The following is a 22912-nucleotide window of genomic DNA, read 5'->3' on the forward strand; positions in this document are numbered from 1 at the left end:
GTCAATACAGAGACAAAATAGAGATGCATTGGCAGAAGATGTAAGTACACATAGTATAGTGATCCAAAGGTTACACGTTCAATTCCTGGGTGGTATCAGTATTCAGCTTGGTGAAGGGTCTCAAACCTGGTGTGTTGTTTGACTATGTCAATACAGAGACAAATAGAGATGCATTGGCAGAAGATGTAAGTACACATAGTATAGTGATCCAAAGGTTACAGGTTCAATTCCTGGGTGGTATCAGTATTCAACTTGGTGAAGGGTCTTAAACCTGGTGTGTTGTTTGACTATGTCAATACAGAGACAAAATAGAGATGCATTGGCAGAAGATGTAAGTACACATAGTATAGTGATCCAAAGGTTACAGGTTCAATTCCTGGGTGGTATCAGTATTCAGCTTGGTGAAGGGTCTCAAACCTGGTGTGTTGTTTGACTATGTCAATACAGAGACAAAATAGAGATGCATTGGCAGAAGATGTAAGTACACATAGTATAGTGATCCAAAGGTTACAGGTTCAATTCCTGGGTGGTATCAGTATTCAACTTGGTGAAGGGTTTCAAACCTGATGTGTTGTTTGACTATGTCAATACAGAGACAAAATAGAGATGCATTGGCAGAAGATGTAAGTACACATAGTATAGTGATCCAAAGGTTACAGGTTCAATTCCTGGGTGGTATCAGTATTCAACTTGGTGAAGGGTTTCAAACCTGATGTGTTGTTTGACTATGTCAATACAGAGACAAAATAGAGATGCATTGGCAGAAGATGTAAGTACACATAGTATAGTGATCCAAAGGTTACAGGTTCAATTCCTGGGTGGTATCAGTATTCAACTTGGTGAAGGGTTTCAAACCTGATGTGTTGTTTGACTATGTCAATACAGAGACAAAATAGAGATGCATTGGCAGAAGATGTAAGTAAAGATAATATAGTGATCCAATGGTTACAGGTTCAATTCCTGGGTGGTATCAATGTTCAGCTTGGTGAAGGGTTTCAAACCTGATGTGTTGTTTGACTATGTCAATACAGAGACAAATAGAGATGCATTGACAGAAGATGTAAGTAAAGATAATATAGTGATCCAAAGGTTACAGGTTCAATTCCTGGGTAGTATCAGTATTCAGCTTAGTGCATGCTAATAGTGATGCATTGACCAATGATGCATGGTATAGTGATTCACAGGTGACATGTTCAATTCCTGGGTGATATCAGTTTGATTGAAGATGTCAGTATGCATGGTATAGTGATGCAAAGGTTACAGGTTCAAATGCCAAATCGTATTATTTTTGCCTGTTGTTCCCTAAAAATGTTGCCAAGTATCTAAATATCACTTTTATTGCCAGTTTAGGTCCAAGTATATAATTTGTGTGTTTTTTATTTTGTAAAACAGGATAATGTGTGACACAATCTGATCTATCAGTGTCTCAGACCAAAGTCATCAACAACAAAATTGAAATCTAAACAATAATATGGAGCAAAAAATAATTTAAAACATAATGAATTACTTTGCAACCAAATATTATTTCTAGAAAGGTTTCAAAATCAGTAAGGCCAAATTAAAAAAAAGAGTTGTCTCAAAGCTCATGTGCGAATTAGTTTATTCACCTGCATTTTCTTCTTTTTATTTTTTTTTTCAGAAAAAGTGTATAAAAATATGATCGAAATGCCGTTTTTACAATTTTAGACCCCTGCTCTTAGATTACTTCACTTCAATAGCAGCATCACTTTATTGTTCGATACAGTAGAATAGGACTTTGGGTTTTATTTTCAGTTTCACATTTGAAAATAATCTTTGGTAAAAAATAAATATATAGATAGAAGTGCATTTCACATTAGTTTTTCAGAGTTGGAGAGCTTTGAGACAAACCTTTTTTTTTAAAATTTGGCCTAAGCATAGGTACTGAACAAGTCAGTAATGGTAATAATTCATTTTCAAAATATGCTACATAGCTGTTTTTGGCAAACAACTGCGGATCGCTAAAATGTTTGTTAAATGTTTGGCAAAAGCGGCTATGTTCTTTGGATCAGATTGTGTCACATGCTTTTATTTAGAGAATAAAAGATAGGATTTAGTCTTTGCCTATCCAATATCGTGTCATAATGGATGGGCTGGCCAATATTTTGAGTAGTGGATGCTGGCGCAGCCGGTATCCACTACGATAAAAATATTGGCCAGCCCATCCGATATTGGGTAGGCAAAAGACAAAATTCTATATTTTATTCTCATTCTTATTCAGTTTAGTATCATTTTTATAAGTAAAAAATAAAGTTACTATTGTGAGGACATTCCCGTTGTTTTAAAGGAACAAAACTGTCATGAACATCTAAGCCGCCACATGCATTACGCCAACGCATTATTGCGCAATCATTGAGGATCTACAAGCATGCCGCCGTTGCGTTTTGGCTCACTCACTGTCTTATAACTATATATATCCACTATCGTGTGATAATGTATAGGTGAAAACCAATCAAATTGTGTGTATTCTTGACAAGACGCACCAACTGAATTAGAATATTAAATAATCCTCCCTCCAAAAAAAAAAATAGTGTGTTATTTTTTCTGGAATTGAGAGTAGATCTTTTATTTCTGTCACCCATGCAATTATTTTCTCACTTATTTCATTTTACAGCTGACATCACTCTTTGGTGCAAGTAGTATCAGTGATGATTTTCTTGGAGCATCTATAGAGACGATGACTAGCACATCAGATGGGGCAGAGGTTACAGCAAGACTGGATTTGGTAGAGGCTACTACATTTGAGAATTCTGACATACATCAGGCATTCTTTGATGGGTTGAGTAACGATATGTTCTTGGGGTCTGATAGTCAAGTGGTATCAGCTAGTGTTTCCTTCCCAGGTATGAATAGGGGTGGGTGTGTGTATGGGAGGTGTTGGGTGTGGTTGCGCGTCTGATAGTCATGTTGTACCAGCTGTGTTTGCATGCCAGGTATGACTACAGACGGGATGTGGGTGTTGGGCATGTTTGGGGGTCTGTAGTTAGGTGGTATCAAGCCTTGAAATAAGCAGACTATAACCAGGAGCAATTTGTTTTCGAACTTTGCTCCTGGTTCACTGGGATTTTACAAGAACCAAGAGCAATTTCTGAAGAAACAGGAGCAATTTTCAAATAGTAAATCCTTTTACTGCATACACAATACAGCATACCAGCACTACTGCATCAAATTCAAAACTGGAACCAGGAGCAACTTGTTTTAGAAAATTGCTCCTGGTTCATGTGAATTTTACAAGGACCAGGAGCAATTGGTGGCTTTACGGGAGCAAATTTGGTCCCGGCGCCTGCTTATTTCAAGGCTTGGGTGGTATCAGCTAGTATTTCCTTGTCAGGTATGAATACAGGCAGGGGTGTGGGGGTGTATGTTGGGCGTGTTTGGGGATGTATGTAAGCATGTTGGGACGGGCTCGTAATCACCTACTTTCGAGGAACGTGGACACCTCCCAATCCTCGGTTGGTATTTGCACACCAAAATCCCCATTCCTTAAAATGCATAGCTCTAACCAAGGACCATACAGGCCCGGGTCATGCACAGCGACATCATTGGGCTATTCCATTTGAAATCCACACACCCCCTGTGGAAGATTTTGGAATTCCAACCAAAATCATCAGTTTGAGTCGTCAACATTCCAACTGGAATTGAGGTCAGATTTCATGTGAAATAGTACGGCAAGGGTGTGGAAGATTTTGGAATTCCAACCAAAATCAACTGCTTGAGTCATTCCAGATCTGGAATTGAAGTCACATTTCAACTGGAATTGAGGTCAAAATGCAAATCTTCCACATGGTATCCGACTGAAAGTTAAATAAAGTTAAATTTAACTCAAAAACATCTGAAATAGTACCAAAATCAACAGGTTGAGTTGTCAATATTCCAACTGGAATTGAGGTCAAAGTACAAATCTTCCACAGGGTAATTCAAAAACATGTATATTTCAACCCAAAAACATGTAAATTTCCAACTGGAATTGAAGATTTTACTCTGAAAAGGGTGTGGAAGATTTTGGAAATCCAACCAAAATCATCAATTTGAGTCTTTCAGATTTTCATTATATGAAAAGTGCATGTTTGGAATTCCAGCTTTTCATAGTACCTTAGTATTGGTACAAAATCACTATACCTGATCTTAATTTGCTAGTAATCATGGTTTCAAACCATCAAATGCTGGATCTAATAAGATTGCATGCTCCCAGTCCCCTGCACTCCGTGTATCCGGGTAGTTGTGAAATTTGAAAACCCAGACCTGAAACTTTTCAGTTACTTTTGTTGCTCAAATTCATACATTAAAAAAAAATTCAGCCCAATTTGAGTTATTTTATCACCAATTTGACGCTGTCTTTCAGGTTTTTGTTTGTTTGAGCATTTAGCTCTGAAAACCTGGGGGGGGGGGGGCCATTCCCATTGTAGCATGTACACCATCCACGATAATCAACTTTTGAAAAGCACCCTAAACAAGGATTTAACCCTTGCCTAAAACGTTACCATAAACAGGTAACACCCACCTGTTTTTTCACACCCTAAACAGGGATTTTATTCCTTGCATCAAATTTCATTTCCGCATAGCAATTGCAATTTTGCTACCCTTTTTCCCAAAATTTCATGCTTTTACACCCTAAACACGATACGCGCGTAATTTTAATAATTTGTCATAAAATTTGTATTATATCGTGAATTTCAAAAATGAAAATTATATGATATCAGAAAGACATTCTTCGTATTCAGAATGCAATTCGATATGTCTGATGTGCTCTCATGTCCCACAAAAAATACTGTAGAAACGCTCAAAACGCTCATTCCAGATCCCTTAAACAAAAGTTTATGGTACAAATTTGTGCGATGTGCCTAATATTTGCCATATTAAATATAATCTTGAACATTGGCTTCAAAATGCAACAACTTAAATTGCACTACTTATCAAATTTGGTCTTTATCAGATTGCTTTCACATGTGCTATTGGCATGGTTTTCTTATATGCCTACATGTATACATGTATTTATTTAGTTATTCAAATTTCTCTGCCATCACAAATAACAACATAATAGGAGGGATGGTCAATATATTCCTGCAACTATTATTTATCTCTGCTAAGCATGACTTTGATGACTAGTTTGTAGTTTTTGTACCTTTGTCTTTCAAAACAAATGTGTATTAGCCAAGTCGAATCCTTGATTACGTAATGACATATTAGCATAAACACAATATATTGCATATGGACACTGCCTGATATATCATAGTGGTGAAAAATAGTGGAGAAAATAATGAGTCAAATTGAGGTATTGTTACATAATTCTAAATATCTCGAGAATAAAAGTATGGAATCTGGTGCGGTTTTGCAATTTGGTAGACCGATAACACAGGGTTGATGCTATACTCTATTTAGACCTATACTATTTTTATTAGAGATAGGGGATCATGTTGAATATCTCCAATTTTGAGTAGGCGTTATCACGCATTGTTCTTTACATAATAAGAAATAGCAAGATTAAAATGGTACCTGGGTTGATAAGGTAAAATGGGAGGTCCCCGTGGGGAATTCGCAAACATTTCTTCCTTTTTTAACCCTTTGTTTTCAAAATGTCATGTTTATGTAATCAAAGCAGCACACCATAGAGAGGCTCTGAATTGAAAAAGAAATTTGAATTTCAAAAGGTGTGTTTAATTTCAGCATTCTGAGACTTAGTATAGCAACTAACTCACAACGTCCAGCAGCATTGTATTTAGTCATATTTATAGCGCTTTTTTTGCCTAAATTTTCCTTTTTCATACATTTTTGGTACTTTTAATTGTGCCTACCACCCACACATGCGCATATTTATTTCTTTTATTGCAACAATTTCTATTGTCCTGACTATGATCTTTCATAAATCATAATTGTTTTCGTTTCATTTTGGAGATATTTTTTATTCTTGTGTCTAACATGTATGCTCGTCTGTCATGATTTTCACACCATTTTTGTTTGTCATTAAGGCCTATTTCTGATGAATTTCAAAGACTGTGAGCGTGTTTATAGTGAATATACCGCCTTTTGAGTATACCGTACACGATAATCCTTGTATATATACCGATACCCTTGCTGTTTATAGTGAGACACAGTTACCGCACAAATTATATACCAACTAACATTATCGTACATTTGCAATGACCTCGAGGTCACACGGGGAATGTGTAAATATTGTGGCGCGAGCTATAAACAGCCCATTCAACAATATGATCATGGCCGTGAACATGTAGCTTCTGTTTCGATAACTCTTGGCGATGAGAATCGTTCCGAATGTCCTGCGCGCATCCTACGCATCATGAAGAAGCTCCTACTTCCGGTAATACCGCACATGTATACTGGTGTGTTTATAGTGGGAATATCTCGCCACAATATCCTTCGGTTGAGAATGATATCGATGTACCGTACATACATATACTGCTAGTGTTTATAGTGGGCAAGTATCCGGATAATCTCTAACCGGGTAGAAATTGTACCGCAATGTACCGCACATCTGCTCCCACCAAAAACACGCTCACGTTCAATTCTTCTTTCACAATTATCAAGTGAATATACTCAGATTACCTCATACCAAAACAGGGCTTGCAAACTGCTTTGGTACTTACTTCCTTCTCGCATGTTCTGTAACTGCAATTCAAATGTCCCACCAACGTTGACAGTTGTCAGTGTACATATAGCAATGACTTGATACAAATGAGATTACGTAATTCAAAAGTACAAACCTGTATTTATCATAAGAAATAGTCATCAAAGTCATGCTTGAGGGAGATAAATAATAGTTATGGAATATATTGACAATAGAAAACAGCATACCCAAATAGTAAACTAATCTTAAGGGATCCCCGTAGAATACAGGAAGGAACATGATAAAGCGCAACATATCTTTTTTTATTTCAACAGAAGGGTTGTCAACATGTCCAGGGTTTTGTGGAAATGAGTCCCAATTTATTTATTTTTATTTACAATCTTTTCTCAAACATGCCAATGAATGTGAGAAAGAGAGTGAATAATTGATACAAATTCTCCTTTCAGAAATATGGCTGGCTACAAAACAAAATGTGACATATTTGTTACAACCTGCAAAACAATTTGAAAATCAAAGGCATTCATTTTATTTTAACAATCTTCATAATGCCTTTGTTTTTATGAAATATTTGATTAATTTAGTTAATTCCGCACTTGTCATTGATATTGTGAAAAGATATTCCAATTCCAAAAATATTGCAGCCACAGAAACTCAAAATATTTCCTTATGACGGTATGACTGTATGGCATTGATATTCATCAAATATCCACTTGGCGATAACTAATTAATTGAAAAGGCTATTGACATTCATTTTAAGTTTAAAAGAATATCACATTGAAATGTTTAGAAATACAACTTTTAAAATAAGTAAGTTTTTTTTAAATATTTTTTTTTGTCATTGAACATATTACTTTCGATGAAAAAGTCATTAAACATTGTGCAGAAATTAGTCAAGCAAGTGAATTGCCCATATTTTCTCAGTTGACAATATTTACAGGCTTATGACAAAAAACAAAATACAATACAAATGAGTGAAATTGATGTATGCATTAAAATGAACGACCAATTCGATTGATTGACAAATATTACAATAAAATAAAAAATAAAATGACATGGTATTGCACACATAAGCCTAACAAACTTCAGTGACAAACTTATTAAAATCAAAATGTTTGCAATGAAAATTCATTTTCTTGCATTACAAATTATTTTAAATTTATTTAAAATTTTATAAATATTTTTAGCATTGAAAATATTACTTTTGATGAAAAAGTCAACAAACATTGGGCAGAAATAAGTCATGCAAGTGAATTGCCCATACTCCCTCAGTTGACAATATTTACAGGCTTGATATATTAAAACAAATATAATACAAATGATTGAAATTAATGAATGAATTAAAATGAACGACCAATTCGATTGATTGACACATCTACTATGCGTTCATAGGCAAATGCAGAATGCCAGAAGACAATAAAATGACAAGGTATTGCACACATAAGCCTAACAAACTTCAGTGACAATCTTATTAAAATCAAAATGTTTGCAATAAAAATTAATTTTCTGAAATCTTCTGAATTTGTCAAATAAGGAACTTTTTCACGATAAATTAAAATTTGTCATTTGTGCATGCATGACAAATTTTTCAACTAAGACAGTATGTATGGCCATACCCAGCAAACACAAAAACATTTTTAAATAAGTTATATTTTGGCTTTTGGTTTAGATAAAAACGTTTTAATAACATTAAAATGTCGGGTTATATTAAGGTCATGATAACGTTTTAAAACGTTTTGTATGAAAACACACTACAACAATATTTTTAATGTTTTTAAAAAATGTTATTGTAAACTATTTTTGCAAACATTTTTGCCAAATATTGTGTCAATACTTAAATAACATTATGATAAAATATTTGAACCCAGGAAACACAGAAATGTTCTTAAAATGTTATTTTCAAAACCTTTTAATAACATTTAAATGTCGGGTTATATAAAAGGTCATGAAAACGCTTTTAAAACGTTATTGAAAATATTTTGGGCAAACATTTTTCGCAAAATATTTTTTTCAACCCCAAAATAACATTCTGTTTAGAATGTTTTGTATCAAGTTTTAAAGAATGTTTTGGAATGTTATAAAAACGTTTTATACCCTTTAGGGGCCGTCCATAATTTTCGCCATTTTCACTTATGCATAAAGCGTGCGTAACTTTTACCCCCTCCCTCCCTCGAGTTACGCATACAAATAAAATGGCGAAGGATTTCCACGACTACTAATAGCAAAATTGAGATGTTGGGTTGGGGTTGTGGTTAGAGTTTAGGTTAAAGGTTCGATTATGTTTAGGGTTAGGATTATATTAGTGTTCCAGGAGGACAGTTGGTTCTGGATTAACATGATTAATGTTTTTACAAATAAGTTGAGAAATGCTGAAAAAAAACCCGAAAGCCATCAATAAATTAAAATATAGCTTAAAATGCAGCCCGAATCTAAACTAAATGACTAATGCACTCCAAAATATGTTGAACATTTTATACTCTCTTTTCCACCTAGAACCCCGGGATCATATATAGGGGGGGGGGGCATCCCTTTGGCATGTTTGGTGTAGACTAAACTATGGGTTCCATGTCTTTTGTCGCAACAGTGACAATCCACACATGACACATCGATCCTAGCGCAGATAGAAAATACTAAAGAGCATTTTGGTATGAAATAAATTTAGCATAATGTAAAATAGGACCACTCAAAATTAAAGCGAAAATCATTGTTTGCATGGCATGTTAAAGAAATTGTTAAAACGAATTGAACAATTTTAGGTCAATTGGTTATACCTTATGAATAAAATATTGGAAAATACCATAATTTTTCACTTTCAATTTTTTATTGCTCAAACAAATCGCCATTTTTCTTACGTACACATGCCCATAATTTTTACCCCCTCCCTCCCTCTTACGTACGATTTGTACGTAAATGAAAATGGCGAAAATTATTGACGGCCCCTTATATAACCCGACATTTAAACATTTTCTGTAAAACATTTTTGTTTGCTGAGCAGTAGATTTTCAAAAAATGTTTTTTAAGGTTATGAAAACGTTTTATACTTTTAATATACCCTTATAACCCGACATTTAAACGTTTTCTGACAACCTTTTATAACCTTTTGCGAATGATGTCGAAAACGTTTTGTGTTTGCTGGGTATTTTGTTTGTTAAATGATGAATTAATTATACTTCATGTGCTTGGTGTACAAATAAAGTAAACTAACAAATTTATATTAGTCAAAACAAGAAATTTAACCGAGAATGTAATTAAATATTAAAATGTAAATTTTAGACATTTTATAAATGCTTGATATGACTAAACATTGATAAAATTACCTATAGGGCAAAATAATTATTTATTGTTGTTGGGTTTTATTAAGTGGGAGCATGATAACAGAACAGAACAAGTTTTTGAAGAATCATTTTCTGAACGAGACATTTGTCTTACAAATAAGCAAATGAATAAAGAGTAAACTGACGAATCAAACGGAAAACATTACAAGAGCATATTTATAACTGTTAGTATACATTTTAAATGAGAATCAAAATAAACCTTGAATGAATAAATTAACAATGTGAACTGCAAAAAGTTTATTCTTATCATTTTCTTTCTTTTGAAATGAGTGGTCACATATGCAATATCAACGGTACATTTTGGCACTGCAGGTTTAATTATATTGCAATTATGGTTGATTTCACACAAATGCAGGGATGTTATTCGTTTGTTCAGCATCATAGCTATTAAATGTGATCAAAATATCAAATAAAAAATCAAATAATTAGGCCTAAATATTTTGCAATTCTCAATCATTTTGGATGCGGGCAGGAAACGGTAAACTCAAAATCAAGAAGGGCCCGAGGTTTTTCCCCTTCAAAACAGACCAGGGGAAAATATTAGTTCCTATGATATGACAAAGTGGAGGGTGATAGTCATAGCAGGATACTGTCATGCTCTAATAGACTATAATGAAATATGCGGGGGCATGGTTGATGGTTCAAATAGCCTGTATAAACAGCTAGGGGGGTACTCAGTACAAAAGACCATTTGCCCATCTAATATATCAATGACTTTTCGGAAAAGGTAATTGGTATAAAAGTTTCATGTCCATCTGCTTTGATAACGATCAAAGCTGAAAAAAATCCCCTCATTTCAATATCTCCAATATCTTGAAATAATTTAATTCTCATCTTTCTGATATCAGAAAATGAGCATGTAGTGTTTATTTTTTCATATGGGCAAGACATTTGAATCTGAGACATTGGCATGATACATATAGGAATCAGCCTAGAAATCAATTCAAAATTATATTGTAGCCAAATTTAATTTGTCCATCAAAGCATGATCAAAGTATGTTGTCCAACCTGCTCGGAATTTCACCTTTAGACACCAAAATGACACCTTAAAATTAAAATGCCCTGGGTATAAAAATGCAGGCAATTTTGTTTGAAAATGTTTACGATTTTGAACTCTAGAAAGCCGAGAATAGAAATAAGCAACCAGGGCAATTATATTAATTAAATTATATTGTTTAGGCCCTTTACAATTAATTCTTAGTTTCCTGTTTCCCGCGCGCGTCCAAAGTAGAGAATTCCAAAATATTTAATTATTTTATTTATATTTTGGATTTTCTCTTTTAAAATAACTTCTAATGACTTCCATTTGCTACTTTCTGACTTTGCTTATATCAACTATAATGATGAATAAACAAAGAACATAACTGTACCATTACTTATGTATAAAATCAAACATAGTTGTAAAATAATTAAATGCATGTTCCTAGTCCAAACGGGTTGATGTAGGTTGCGACCACTTGTTTTAAAATAAAGAAATTAATAGATAATTAATAATTAATAATTAAAAGTCGCCTCATCCCTAGTTTTCAACCATGAAACAGGAAACCAAGACTCAATTGTGAAGGGCCAATTAAATATCTGTATGAAAATATCAATACAAAAAGTGAAGTGATAATCAGTTTTGAGGTTAGAAGACACATTATTACTTCAGTAAAAAAAGCCCGAAAAAAATTTAATTTAAAAAGGGTTAATTCACATGTCAATATAAAACTTGAATTTGTTATGTGAAAATCTGTAACCAGGTAGAAAAAGACATGAAGCAAGGCCTATCCTGAGAAAAGCCCAGACTAAAAGATCATAATCAAATTATGCTCCAGCTCCATACACTGTCCACTGTGGTCCACAGCTTCTGTGCACAAACTTGTAGTGGTTTTACAAAACTATTCCACTCAGTGGGCCAAGGACACCCATCCTAAAAATAGGTTTTAGAATGTTAATGGTTTAATTTATGTGGCATTATATTTTTGCAATTATCTGTTCTTAAAACAAAAACTTCACAATGCAGACAAAATAGATTTCTTGTCACTTGAGGTCTATTAAAGTTGGCTATAAAGTCTATCTGGTATTTGAATGAATGAATGAATGTATAGCAAAATAAAAATCTGAAGAAACTGTCAAGAATTCTATCTATAAAAATCCTTTTTTACAACAACAAAAAATTCGTAAATTTGGACAACAAAATAAAATTCAAGCAAAAATTCCCATTAGGGGCTGTGCAATAATTATGAGCCAATGGGTTGGGGGGGGGGATTTCCCCATGATGGTCCAACTCAAAATGTGTCGGTTATTGTTGGAAATTTCAGCATGATAATATTTTAAGCAAACATGTTTATTTCCACCATACTCAGAAAACAAGCAAATCTTCCACAGGGAATTTCTCCCGGGGGTCACTCCCATTGTGGCCTGTACACCATCCGCGATAATGAAAACGCGTAAAAGGGTAGTTTTTCGTGGGTAAGCACGATACGCGCGTAACGCGTTTAGGGTGTCAAAAACATGAAATAAATTGGAAAAAAGGGTAGCAAAATTGCAATTGCTATTAAATATGCGGAAATGAAATTTAGGGTATGAAATTTGATGCAAGGAATAAAATCCCTGTTTAGGGTGTAAAAACACCTGTTTAGGATATTGTTTTAGCCAAGGGTTAAATAAATCCTTGTTTAGGGTGTTTTTCAAAAGTTGATTATCGTGAATTGGTGTACAGGCCACAATGGGCCCCCCCCCCCCCGGAATTTCTACCCTGTTTTAGACCTTCTCTGCTGGAATTCTAACAAAATGTAAATGTTTCCAACTGGAATTGAGGTAGAAGTGCAAATCTTCCACAGGGTATCCGACTGAAAGTTAAATTTTCCAACTGGAATTGAAGTCGACATGAAAATCTTCCACAGGGTATCTGACTGGAATGAAGTTTTTAGCTAGAATTCCACACAAAACATGTAAATGTTTCCAACTGGAATTGAGGTCAAAATGCAAATCTTCCATAGGGTATCCAGCTGGAATTATGCTAAATTTGTAAATCTTCTACATGATTCAGCTGGAATTACAATGAAACATGGGACTATTTCCAACCGGATTGTACATTTGGCCCAACTGGAATTTAGGTAGCATTGTAAATCTTCCACAGGGGGGGTGTGGATTTCAAATGGAATAGCCCATTGGTTGGTAATATTTGTTCAAAAGTTTGTGTAGTTTAGGTGAGTCAGCCTTTTTATCCCCGGTTTTATGATTAAAAGCCCACCCCCACCCAACATGTGTGTCTCTGGCCTGGTTTTCACACAATGTAGGTGGGATTCTGAACAAAGAGGAGGACCTACAATTAAGAGCGGGACCATATGTAATAATAGCTGCAATGGGCTGCAGATAACGTACAGATGCGTAAAATATCCAGGGGTTTTGCTTCAATTTGATCATCAGGTGTGTCTGCAGTCGGATAGTAAAAATTAGTACGTCCACAGTGTCGAGCAACACATTTATAAGAGTGTTTGTTTTTCCTGCCTATCGGACATTTATATGTGTTTTTCACACCAAACATGGAATTTCATTTCATTCCCAGTTGTCAAACATTGGGCTATTCCAGTTGAAATTCACACAACCCCTGTGGAAGATTTTGAAACCATCTTATACAGAGGGAGTATGTTTTTCAAATATAATTGGTCAGGGTTAATCTGCATAATTCTGCCATTTGAAATATGCCAAAAATGAACTTGTTCCAACCAGGGACTGCTAGGGGGTTGGTAAAAATCCCCGATTATACGAAACAAAAATTGAACTTGATTTCTCCTATCAGTTGAAAAACACAGTGCATTTTTATAACATAATATACAGTAAGCCAAATAATTAAGGTACCAGTTACGTTCACCCCATGTATATCCCAAACAAAGGCAGATAATGTCATAATTGGAACCAACAGTCAATAGCTACATCTTTTAGCTCGAATTTAAGACCTCATTCGTTAAAATTGTTCAAGAATTAAAGACACGACGATCCAAAACCCCAAGGAAGATGCAAATTTAAAAGTTGCAGTTTGCCACATTGCTTGCCCTATTGATTTGTACACAAAGCGTTCACGAACAAAAGAACTAGCGCCGTGCTTTCATTGATTAGCACGAAAAACTAGCGTTGTTCTTTCGTTGATTAGAACACAAAAGTGCAACTTTTGATTTCGTATCTTCATTAGGTTTTGGATCACCGTTTCTTTAATTGTCAACCAATTTCAACAAATAAGGTCTTAAATCAGAGCTAAAGAGTACAGGCATTGGCTGCTTGTTTTAATTTTGACACATTTGTCTTTAATTAGGATATACAGGGGTGAACACAACTGGTACCTTAATAATTCTTTTGCTTACTGTATATTGCACTGATTTTTACAGTGAGTTATTCGTTATTTTGGGTATAACCGTTAACTTTTGTTTCCACTCTATATAGTGATCAATCCCTGTGAAGAAGGCACCCATGACTGTTACATCAGACATTTTGTCAGTTGTGTGTTTGAAGGTGATGAGGAATTCAGTTGTGAAGAATGTGAAACTGGGTACAGAAGTGACACAGATGCTGATGGTGAAGCAACATGTTCAGGTTAGTGATTCCAGCTGAAGAAAAAAAATAAATAATAAGAATAGGAGCAATACGTCTAAAAGCGGAAGAAAATACATCAAGACACAAAATATGGTCTATTATATTTCAAACTTGTGAAGGCTTCAAAATCCAACTTGAATCCACCCCCTTTTATCCCCGAATCAACTGTCATTCAATCAAATGTTTGTAACGCTCACATTAAAAAAAAAATGACAATACAAGCTCTATTTAACACTAGTGTCTGGATTCCAACAAATGTGAATCAGGAGCCAGGCTACTACTTTGGTTTTGAATTGAATGTTTAAAATCCATTTTTCAAAAATGTATGTGTAACGATAACTGAATATGTATATAAATGCACCTTTGAATTTTTAGCTATACTTGTACAATGTATGTATGCTTTGTTCCAGCCTCATCAGCCTGTACCCATAAGCTTAACCCCCTGAGCACTACCTGCCGATCTAACATTGCCTCTAATTGGTCAATTATATGATATCTTCACTTTAATCACCAATCAGAATAGAGCTTTGCAAATAATTCACCCCAATTTTTTTGCTTGGTGAAATTATTCTAACAATGTTGCTGATTGGTCCAATCGATAATGAAAACTTCTTATGGCCAATCCGCTGGTAGTTCTCATGGGGTTAACTCTATATCCTCAACCTGTTCTTAGCTTTCAGCCATAACCCCAACCATTCCCAACCCCTATCCTACCCAAAGTTTACTGGACCATGGTCCCATTTATTAAATTGTGTGTCACAACAACACGAAGATGTAAAAAAACTTGTCTGTTTTATTCCCTTTTATTTTTAAAGGTAGCAAATCTTGATAAGATTATATCAATACAAAACCCACCCAAGTTAATCATGGGCAGTTGCTGCTTATACATATGCCCACCATATGTATAAAAGTTGAACCCAAGTCCACCCTCTATGTGCATCTATTGAGCATGTGAAATACAACATTTATGTATACCCAGCATGTATGATAACATTTTTTTGGTTTTCTTAAAATTACTTTCAATGGACTTGGATGTGCACACATTGATTAAAAGAATTCACTAATCCATGAAGGAGTAGTAAGCCCTTTATGTGGTGAAATTAAAAACTTTGCTTATGATGTTATAAATTTTGTACTTTTGATTTTGATACAGAAATACTGCCATGTGAAGATGATGCAGGAATTTGTACAGATAAAAACTTCATTGACTGTGTTCATGATGGTCTAGGAGAGTATCATTGTGAAAACTGTCAAAATAAATTCAGCCTGGAAAAAGAGGAGGGATTGTGTGTAGGTAAGTCAACCATCAAATCTGGTCCACTGCATTAAGTCTTTGGATGCAATCTCATTTCTCGGGATCAAAGTTTGTTTTAGCAGTGGATCATATATGTGAGTGGTAATCACTCACATGCAACTATAATTATATGTGATTTCTCACTGCTATAATTGGTCATTAGCAGTTACTCGGTTTTTGCCTTTGATTTTTGGAAGAAGCAATAAAAATGAAAGTGTCATGTAAGGCGTTTATTTTTTTTCCAAGTTTAAATACATTAAAGGAGTATTTCGTGATCCTAGCATCCTCTTTTTATGACATTTTTCAGTACATATCCACGAAAAAGCATATTCCCAAAATTTCAGTTGATTCCGATATTATGCTTATGCGAGTTATGCATGATTATGTGTATTACACTGCTCCATAGACAATACGTTGTAATTTCGTTTGGTGCACCAGAATGAAATTCAAATTTCATGATATCTTTGCTAAAACGAATTAATCTGCAAGAAATATTTTGTACATAAACATTATGTAGCCAGAGGTTTCCAGTGATATAAAAATCTCAACTTTTTTTTGAGAAGTGGGGGATGAGGCTGTGGATCACGAAATGCCCTTTTAAATACAGTTATTTTGTAAAATAGCTAGCTTAAGGTGGTATTGGATGCATTTTCTAGAAATTAGAAAATGCTTTGAGCATATTTTAAACAGATTAATTGAGTAGGGTAAAGTACACTGATTAATATGCCTTTTGTTTGAGCAAATCGGACACACGGTTTCAAAATACATCAATTAATTTTTTTTGTATCCTATTGTTTTTGTCAATAATCAATATAGTTAATGAGCTAAAAGGACTGGAAAGGCTCATTAATATGTAATTATTGCCAATATTTTGCTAAAAACCAATGCATAAATGTTCAGGGTACTTTTATTTTGCATACTTTTGCCCTGAAACTTGGTCAAAGTGTTTCTAATATGTTCTAATGTATTATATAGTGAAGCCGCCTCTAATTTGCATATTTGCATAATTAATGAGCTAATTTGCATAAATGATAATTAATTATGCAAATATGCAAATTAGGGGCGGCTTCACTATATAATACATTAGAACATATTAGAAACACTTTGACCAAGTTTCAGGGCAAAATTATGCAAAATAAAAGTACCCTGAACATTTATGCATGGATTTTAGCAAAATATTGGCAAAATTATATGTAAATGAGCTTCTCAGTCATTTTAGCTCATTAACTTGATTGATTATTGATAAAAACAATAAGATACAAAGAAAATATAAATTGATATATTTTGATAACCGTTTGTCCGATTGACTCCAAACAAAAGACATATTGATCAGTCTACTTTGCTCTACTCAATTAATCTGTTTAAAACATGTTTAGAGCACTTTTATAATGCCTCCATAACCACCTTAAAAGGGTTTTGTGTTATATGTTTTTGCTTCTAACATCTAAAATATACTAAATATAAACTTGGAATCAGATGATTTTGATAACGAGCCTTCAAAACAGCGGCATAGCTGGCATTTTTTCAAAGGGGGGCTAGCCTGTATGGGGCGGGGGCCCAAACTAGGGGGGCGGGGCCCAAATAGACAATTTTGCCAGGCTTATTGATAATAATCATATGGTATTGCATATCATATGGATTCCAATATCTCTCTTCCCTCCTCTCCCTCTCTCTCTCTCTTTTTTCTCTCTCCTCCTTTTCTTCTTTTTTCCTTGCACTAGGGGCGGGGGTCCAAATAGGCAATTTTTGCCAGGGGGAAATTGCCCCCCGACAGATATGCCATTGCTTCAAAACACCAAGTAAAAATATCTGAGCACCTACCTTTAATATGCTCCACAGTATTACATGGAATTTTCTTCTAATAGACAACTTTGACTCATTGTCCAGTATCCATTTTCTTTCTTTTTATATGTTACAGAACATAAGTATGTACGAGGAAGTTTCCCCATAGTATCTGTTCAGGGATTTCAAGCAGTGTATACTCAGTCCCTGTCGGATCCAAATTCTGAAGATTTTACAATACTAGCTTCCCTAGTCTGCACAGAGGTAATTAATCAATTTATCTTTAACAATAAGGAATGGAACCATCCATCTTTCACCATGGGATTATTTCGGCCATTACACTTATTATAGACAGATAATATTTGTATAATATTTTATGTCTGATCTTACTTTTTGCAGATAATTTTAGCATTGAATATCAACACTGTAGTCCTCTATGACTGTGAAATAATAGAGTTTCTAGAAGGCAGTATCATAGCAGTATATGCCATCACATTGGATAAGAAGATGACTACAGCTACTACTAGTGAAATACAAACAACACTTATTGTATATATGAACAGTAGCTCTGTCTTAGGAGTGGATAGTTCATCATTTGAAATAATTGGTACGTGTGAAATTGGTATACTGAGAAAATTTGAGGGACATATGAATTTTGTGTTGAGATATTGTAAAAACTTGATAGTTAGCATATGTGCTTACTATTAAGCGCTTTTAAAGCATGCAAACATGAAGAGCCCCATCCATAAAAGTATAAAGAGTTTTAAGCAAATCAAAGTTATATATGAACAAGTAAACCTGCAAATGTGTGTCTCAACCCCATTAGCTCATCTGGTAATGCGCTGGACTTTGGTACAATTTCATGTTTTCAAAAGTGCTTGATAGTAACCACCTATGCTAACTATCAAGTTTTTACGGTAGTAGGCTTAAATAACAATCATTTGGTTGTAGTCCCTTGTTTGTTTGTTTTCTCTTCTTTTGTAGATATCTGCAAATATAGCCTGTACTATTATCACAACTTTGACCTCCTCGATGAAGGTACAAACATTTAGATATAATTTTGTGTTGAGGTTTATTGTTTTGTTTGTTTATTTGTATAGATATCTGCGATGGAGTAACCTGTATGAATGATGGATGGTGTGTTGCAGATGACAACTTTGAAGGGGTTTGCATGTATGTAATATACATTCATATTACGCCATTTTAATTGAATAAAATCGCCCGCCTTGCGATTCTTTCCTTGCCCACAACTAGTGTAACCTCCTTGAGAGATGAAAAAGTGGTCTATTCTTGTCAATAAGATCATCCCACAAATAAAAGGTTTTTAACATGGGAAGGGCTTTCAGTCTAACTATTAAATTAAGATGGCCTTATGAAAACTATTTCAACCTGCTCTGGAATGTAGTGCAATGGTTAGGATACTTGTCCATGGTGGATGAGATCTCAGGTTCCATCTGTGGCAGTGATAACTTGCTGGAGTATTGACTTAGAAATATTATACAAATACTACTTGGTTAGAAAGGAAATGGGGCTAACTATTTTCCGGAGGTCACTGGCTATGGGCCTATCACCACAAACCTGAAGGGTGAGGGGTGATAGGTCTGTAGCCAGTACGAAGGGAAAATAGTGGCCCCCCAAAAATTTTTGCCATGAATTTTGTTTGCATCAGGCCCCCCCAAACAAGTGTTTGTGAACAGTCCCTAATATTTTGCAACTCTAAAAATTGCTAGGATTTATGGAGTAGGGAGGGTGAAGTGATGCATTTTAATGTGTTATTTTAATGTTTTTCATGTTCTAGGTGCGCAGATGGATTTGAAGGAGATATGTGTGGTGAGTCCAAAGAAATGTAAAATAGGAAAAAGTGGGCTCCTATAGTATATGTAATGTTGTCGGTAGCTGTAGCCAACAAGTCCTGCCTCATCCGCTTAACATACTAGGTCCAATCAATCCAAAGTGCATTAAGCCAGCGACGTAACTAGGGTTGTTGCCGGGGCAAGAAACAAAATTGGCGCCCCTACCCGAGAATATCTCAGACTGGGGCAGTGGTGTAGCTAGGGGTTATGGTGCCCAGGGCTAAGGATACATAATGCCGACCCCAATTCTTGAAACAATTGAAAATTGAAAAATTTTGACAAATAAGGTCTACCACTAATTAATTTTGGTTACTAGAAGTTGAATATCAGTCTTAAAATGTTCTTTCAATTGATTTTGTGCTGAAATGCGTGTGAAGCGTGCAAAAAATTTGACTTTTATAGCTTGGAGGGGCGCAAAATCGATGCTGAATTGGTCAATTTGGCGCCCCCTAAGGTCTTATTTTAGATTTAAACTATGTGCTTGTTTGCATTCTGCAAGTACCATGAGTATGCATTGTGCCTACATGTGCAAGAAATTTTAATGATCCAAAGTATCATACCAGGCTTTTGGTGATAATTAAAGGAGGTGCCCAATTTTAGTCCCCATGGTTGACAATTCCATGTGGTGGATTTAGCATAGGGTTATCAGTGGCGTACCATGGCCGCTCCAACCCTGGGGGGCTGTAGAAAAGGTAAATTTCTCAAGAATCTAAAATGTAGGGGGGAGGGGGTATAAAATTTCTCAAATTAATTTGTCACCTCCCTCTAGCGGCAGCCCTGCTGGCGACCAAAAGCAAAATTATGAGGTATAGTTTCATTCATTTAACAATTTTTTAACCTTTGCAATATTTTTTCTGCCCCTGTTTCATTAATAATTTATCTTGCTGCCCTTTCTGCACTGCCCTTTTTTCTTTAATACTTCTTCTTGCCGCCCCCTTCTACTTTCGCCACACATTCTTTTTTGCTGCCCCCTGCTTTTACCCTGGGGGTCTAGCGCCCCCAAATCCCCCCAAAAAATATGCGCATGGTTATGTACTTTGCTATTCTGGCATATATCTCTTTGATTAACTTTGAGAACACTTTTTGTCTACTTTTAATCTTTGCTTTTTATTATGTGAAACATTTTCAGAAGCTTTGATGACTCATTTGCTTTTCATTATATTCATAAACATTTTCAGAGACGACTCCACAACCGCAACCCCCAGGTGGTTTATCTACACCAGAGATCATTGGTATAGCCATTGGATGTAGTGTCTTTGTCATCCTTATTGTCATCATTTTGGTTTTTGTGATCCTGAAAGTCAAAGCTGGTGCCAAAGTTGCTGCAGTAGAGGAAGACAATGAGCCTGAACAGCTAGGGGTAGGAGGGGATGGTGGTGGGGGTCAGCAAGGGAATGAAAGAGGGGATGAAGAGGAAGGGAATGAAGGAGGAGATGGAGAGGAGTAAACTGGAGGAGTGAAATTGTGTGTGGTGAAACGAGTCAAATGGATTATATAAAAGGACATATGCTAAATTGTATATTGCACTTTAAAGTACTTTATAAAAAGTAAGATAGAAAACTCCAATAGCAAGGAGATTTGTATAAAACAAGAATTTAGTAGTGTGTAGATGTACCATATTTCCTCAAATAGTCAATGCATTTTCCAAAAGGGGGCACGGTATTTATTAGAGGTCCTTTTTAGAACGAGAATTCATTAGGTAACCTTAAAACTCACGCTGAAATGACAAACTATGAACTAAAGACCGATGACTTCTGGTTTACTTCCGCGTTTACGAGACGACATATGTGTGCACCTTGGTAAGCTTACTACACAAGATAGCATTGAAATATCAGCATTTTTTGAAACATCTTGGTTGAAAAAAATGTTTGGGGCATTTAATTTAAGGGGGGGGGGGCGACTATTCGAGGAAATATGGTACCTTTAGATCAAAAAAGTGTCTTTACTTGTGACATATTTGTAAAATTTTCAAACTAAGTCATGTTTTATCTTCCTATCAAATTTGAAGGGAGTCAGTCATTGTGCTTATGCCACAGAGGAGATTTGAATTAATAGGCATAGTTATAACCACAGAGGAGTAAGATAAAACAGAGCGCGTACCACCAGTCAAAGTCCCCGTGTATTGTATGCTACCAGTTCTCGCCGATTGTTCGATCATGCCGTGTCAAACAATCACGCCAGCGCTTATGCGTGCCTTCACAGATATCTGCCGATAGAGCGCCAGCATGCTTTCGCAATTACGCAATAGACCATGAAAATACGCGTTAATTGCGTAGCAGTCTCGCCTGTCGCATTTCATGGAACAATCGGCCCTCATTATCGGATGAGGCGGAGACTTTGACTGGTGGTACGCGCTCTGTTTTATCTTACTCCTCTGTGGTTATAACCCATAACTATACATCAGAAGGAAGATGAGCCTGAACAGGAAGTGGATAATTAATAGAGTGAAGGAGGCATTGGCCAGCAAGGGAATGAAACAGGGGTGGAGAGGAAGGAAATGAAGGAGAGGATGAAGAAAAGAAGTGAACTGAAGGAGTTGAATTGTGTGGATTATGAGGGGACCTATATGCAACATTTTATAATTGCCACCTTATTGTGAACATCATGGAAATATTTCTGCCACTTATGAGGGGGACAGATAATTATTGCACAGCCCCTTATGATAATTTGTGCACAAACCTTCATAAAAATATACAATTTTACACATGATTTTCTATCCGGTAGACGGAGCTGGCTTGCCTGGTTTGATCCGTCAAAGCGATTAACATTTAGTATGGTTCAATTATGACAACTCATTATTAGGCCTAAAAAAAGAATTGTGTGATTGGCATAACCCGACCTACCCTAAAATTAGGCCCGACCTAACTTTTTTTTTTTTTTGCAAAAAAAATTAATAAAAAAAAATTAATTACAAAAAATAAATTAAAAAAAACCCGAAAAAACAACAACAAAATTTATAGCTTAAAAAGAAAAAAGAATCCCGACCTTTTTATGTTACGCCAATCAAACTATTTTTTTCTAGGCCTTAGAGTAGTCGGCTTAGTGTTTTTTTAGTGTTGTACATAGGGTCATCAGCAATTTTATAATAGAACATTTTTGTATATAATTTGGGGTTTACTTGTCAATGTCATTACATTTTGAAGTGTGAAATAATATCCATCCAATCAGACTGCATTGAAACATTTGATTCCCAGCTAGTTGTGTGATGAAGTTGCATGATCTATTTCATCATAATAATTTTATTGTTGGAAATTATAACACTCCGTCCAATTATTGATGTGTATATATTTTGGTTAGCTGGCCTGTGCTTGTTACGTTTTCTGAGAAGCAGTTCATTTATTTAGCAGCAGATGCTTGAAGCATATAGTTTTAGTTTTATTGGTAGCTCACCAGCGGAAGGTGGTGTTTCTTTCACTGCCGGCCCCACCTCGAGGGAGTCTTGATTATAAGAGGGCCGAAACTCCCCAAGACAGGT

At 35.3% G+C, this 22912-nt stretch overlaps 1 protein-coding gene across 2 annotated transcripts; it reads left to right on the forward strand.

Moving 5' to 3' along the window:
• Positions 1-48: 48 nt before the first annotated feature.
• Positions 49-21579, forward strand: LOC140143068 (uncharacterized). Of its 2 annotated transcripts, none has more exons than XM_072165120.1 (9): positions 49-185; positions 2633-2861; positions 14359-14508; positions 15662-15802; positions 17721-17848; positions 17984-18191; positions 18685-18757; positions 19383-19414; positions 20616-21579. In XM_072165120.1, the coding sequence occupies exons 2-9, from the start codon at positions 2696-2698 to the stop codon at positions 20882-20884; spliced, it is 1167 nt and encodes a 388-aa protein (XP_072021221.1). In that variant the 5' UTR covers positions 49-185; positions 2633-2695; the 3' UTR covers positions 20885-21579. The 2 variants fall into 2 exon arrangements, with proteins under 2 accessions (XP_072021221.1, XP_072021220.1); XM_072165119.1 differs by lacking the exon at positions 49-185 and adding an exon at positions 388-477.
• The last annotated feature ends 1333 nt before the right edge of the window (positions 21580-22912 follow it).

This window comes from Amphiura filiformis, chromosome 20 (assembly GCF_039555335.1).
Source record: "Amphiura filiformis chromosome 20, Afil_fr2py, whole genome shotgun sequence".
Taxonomy (NCBI): Eukaryota; Metazoa; Echinodermata; class Ophiuroidea; order Amphilepidida; family Amphiuridae; genus Amphiura; species Amphiura filiformis.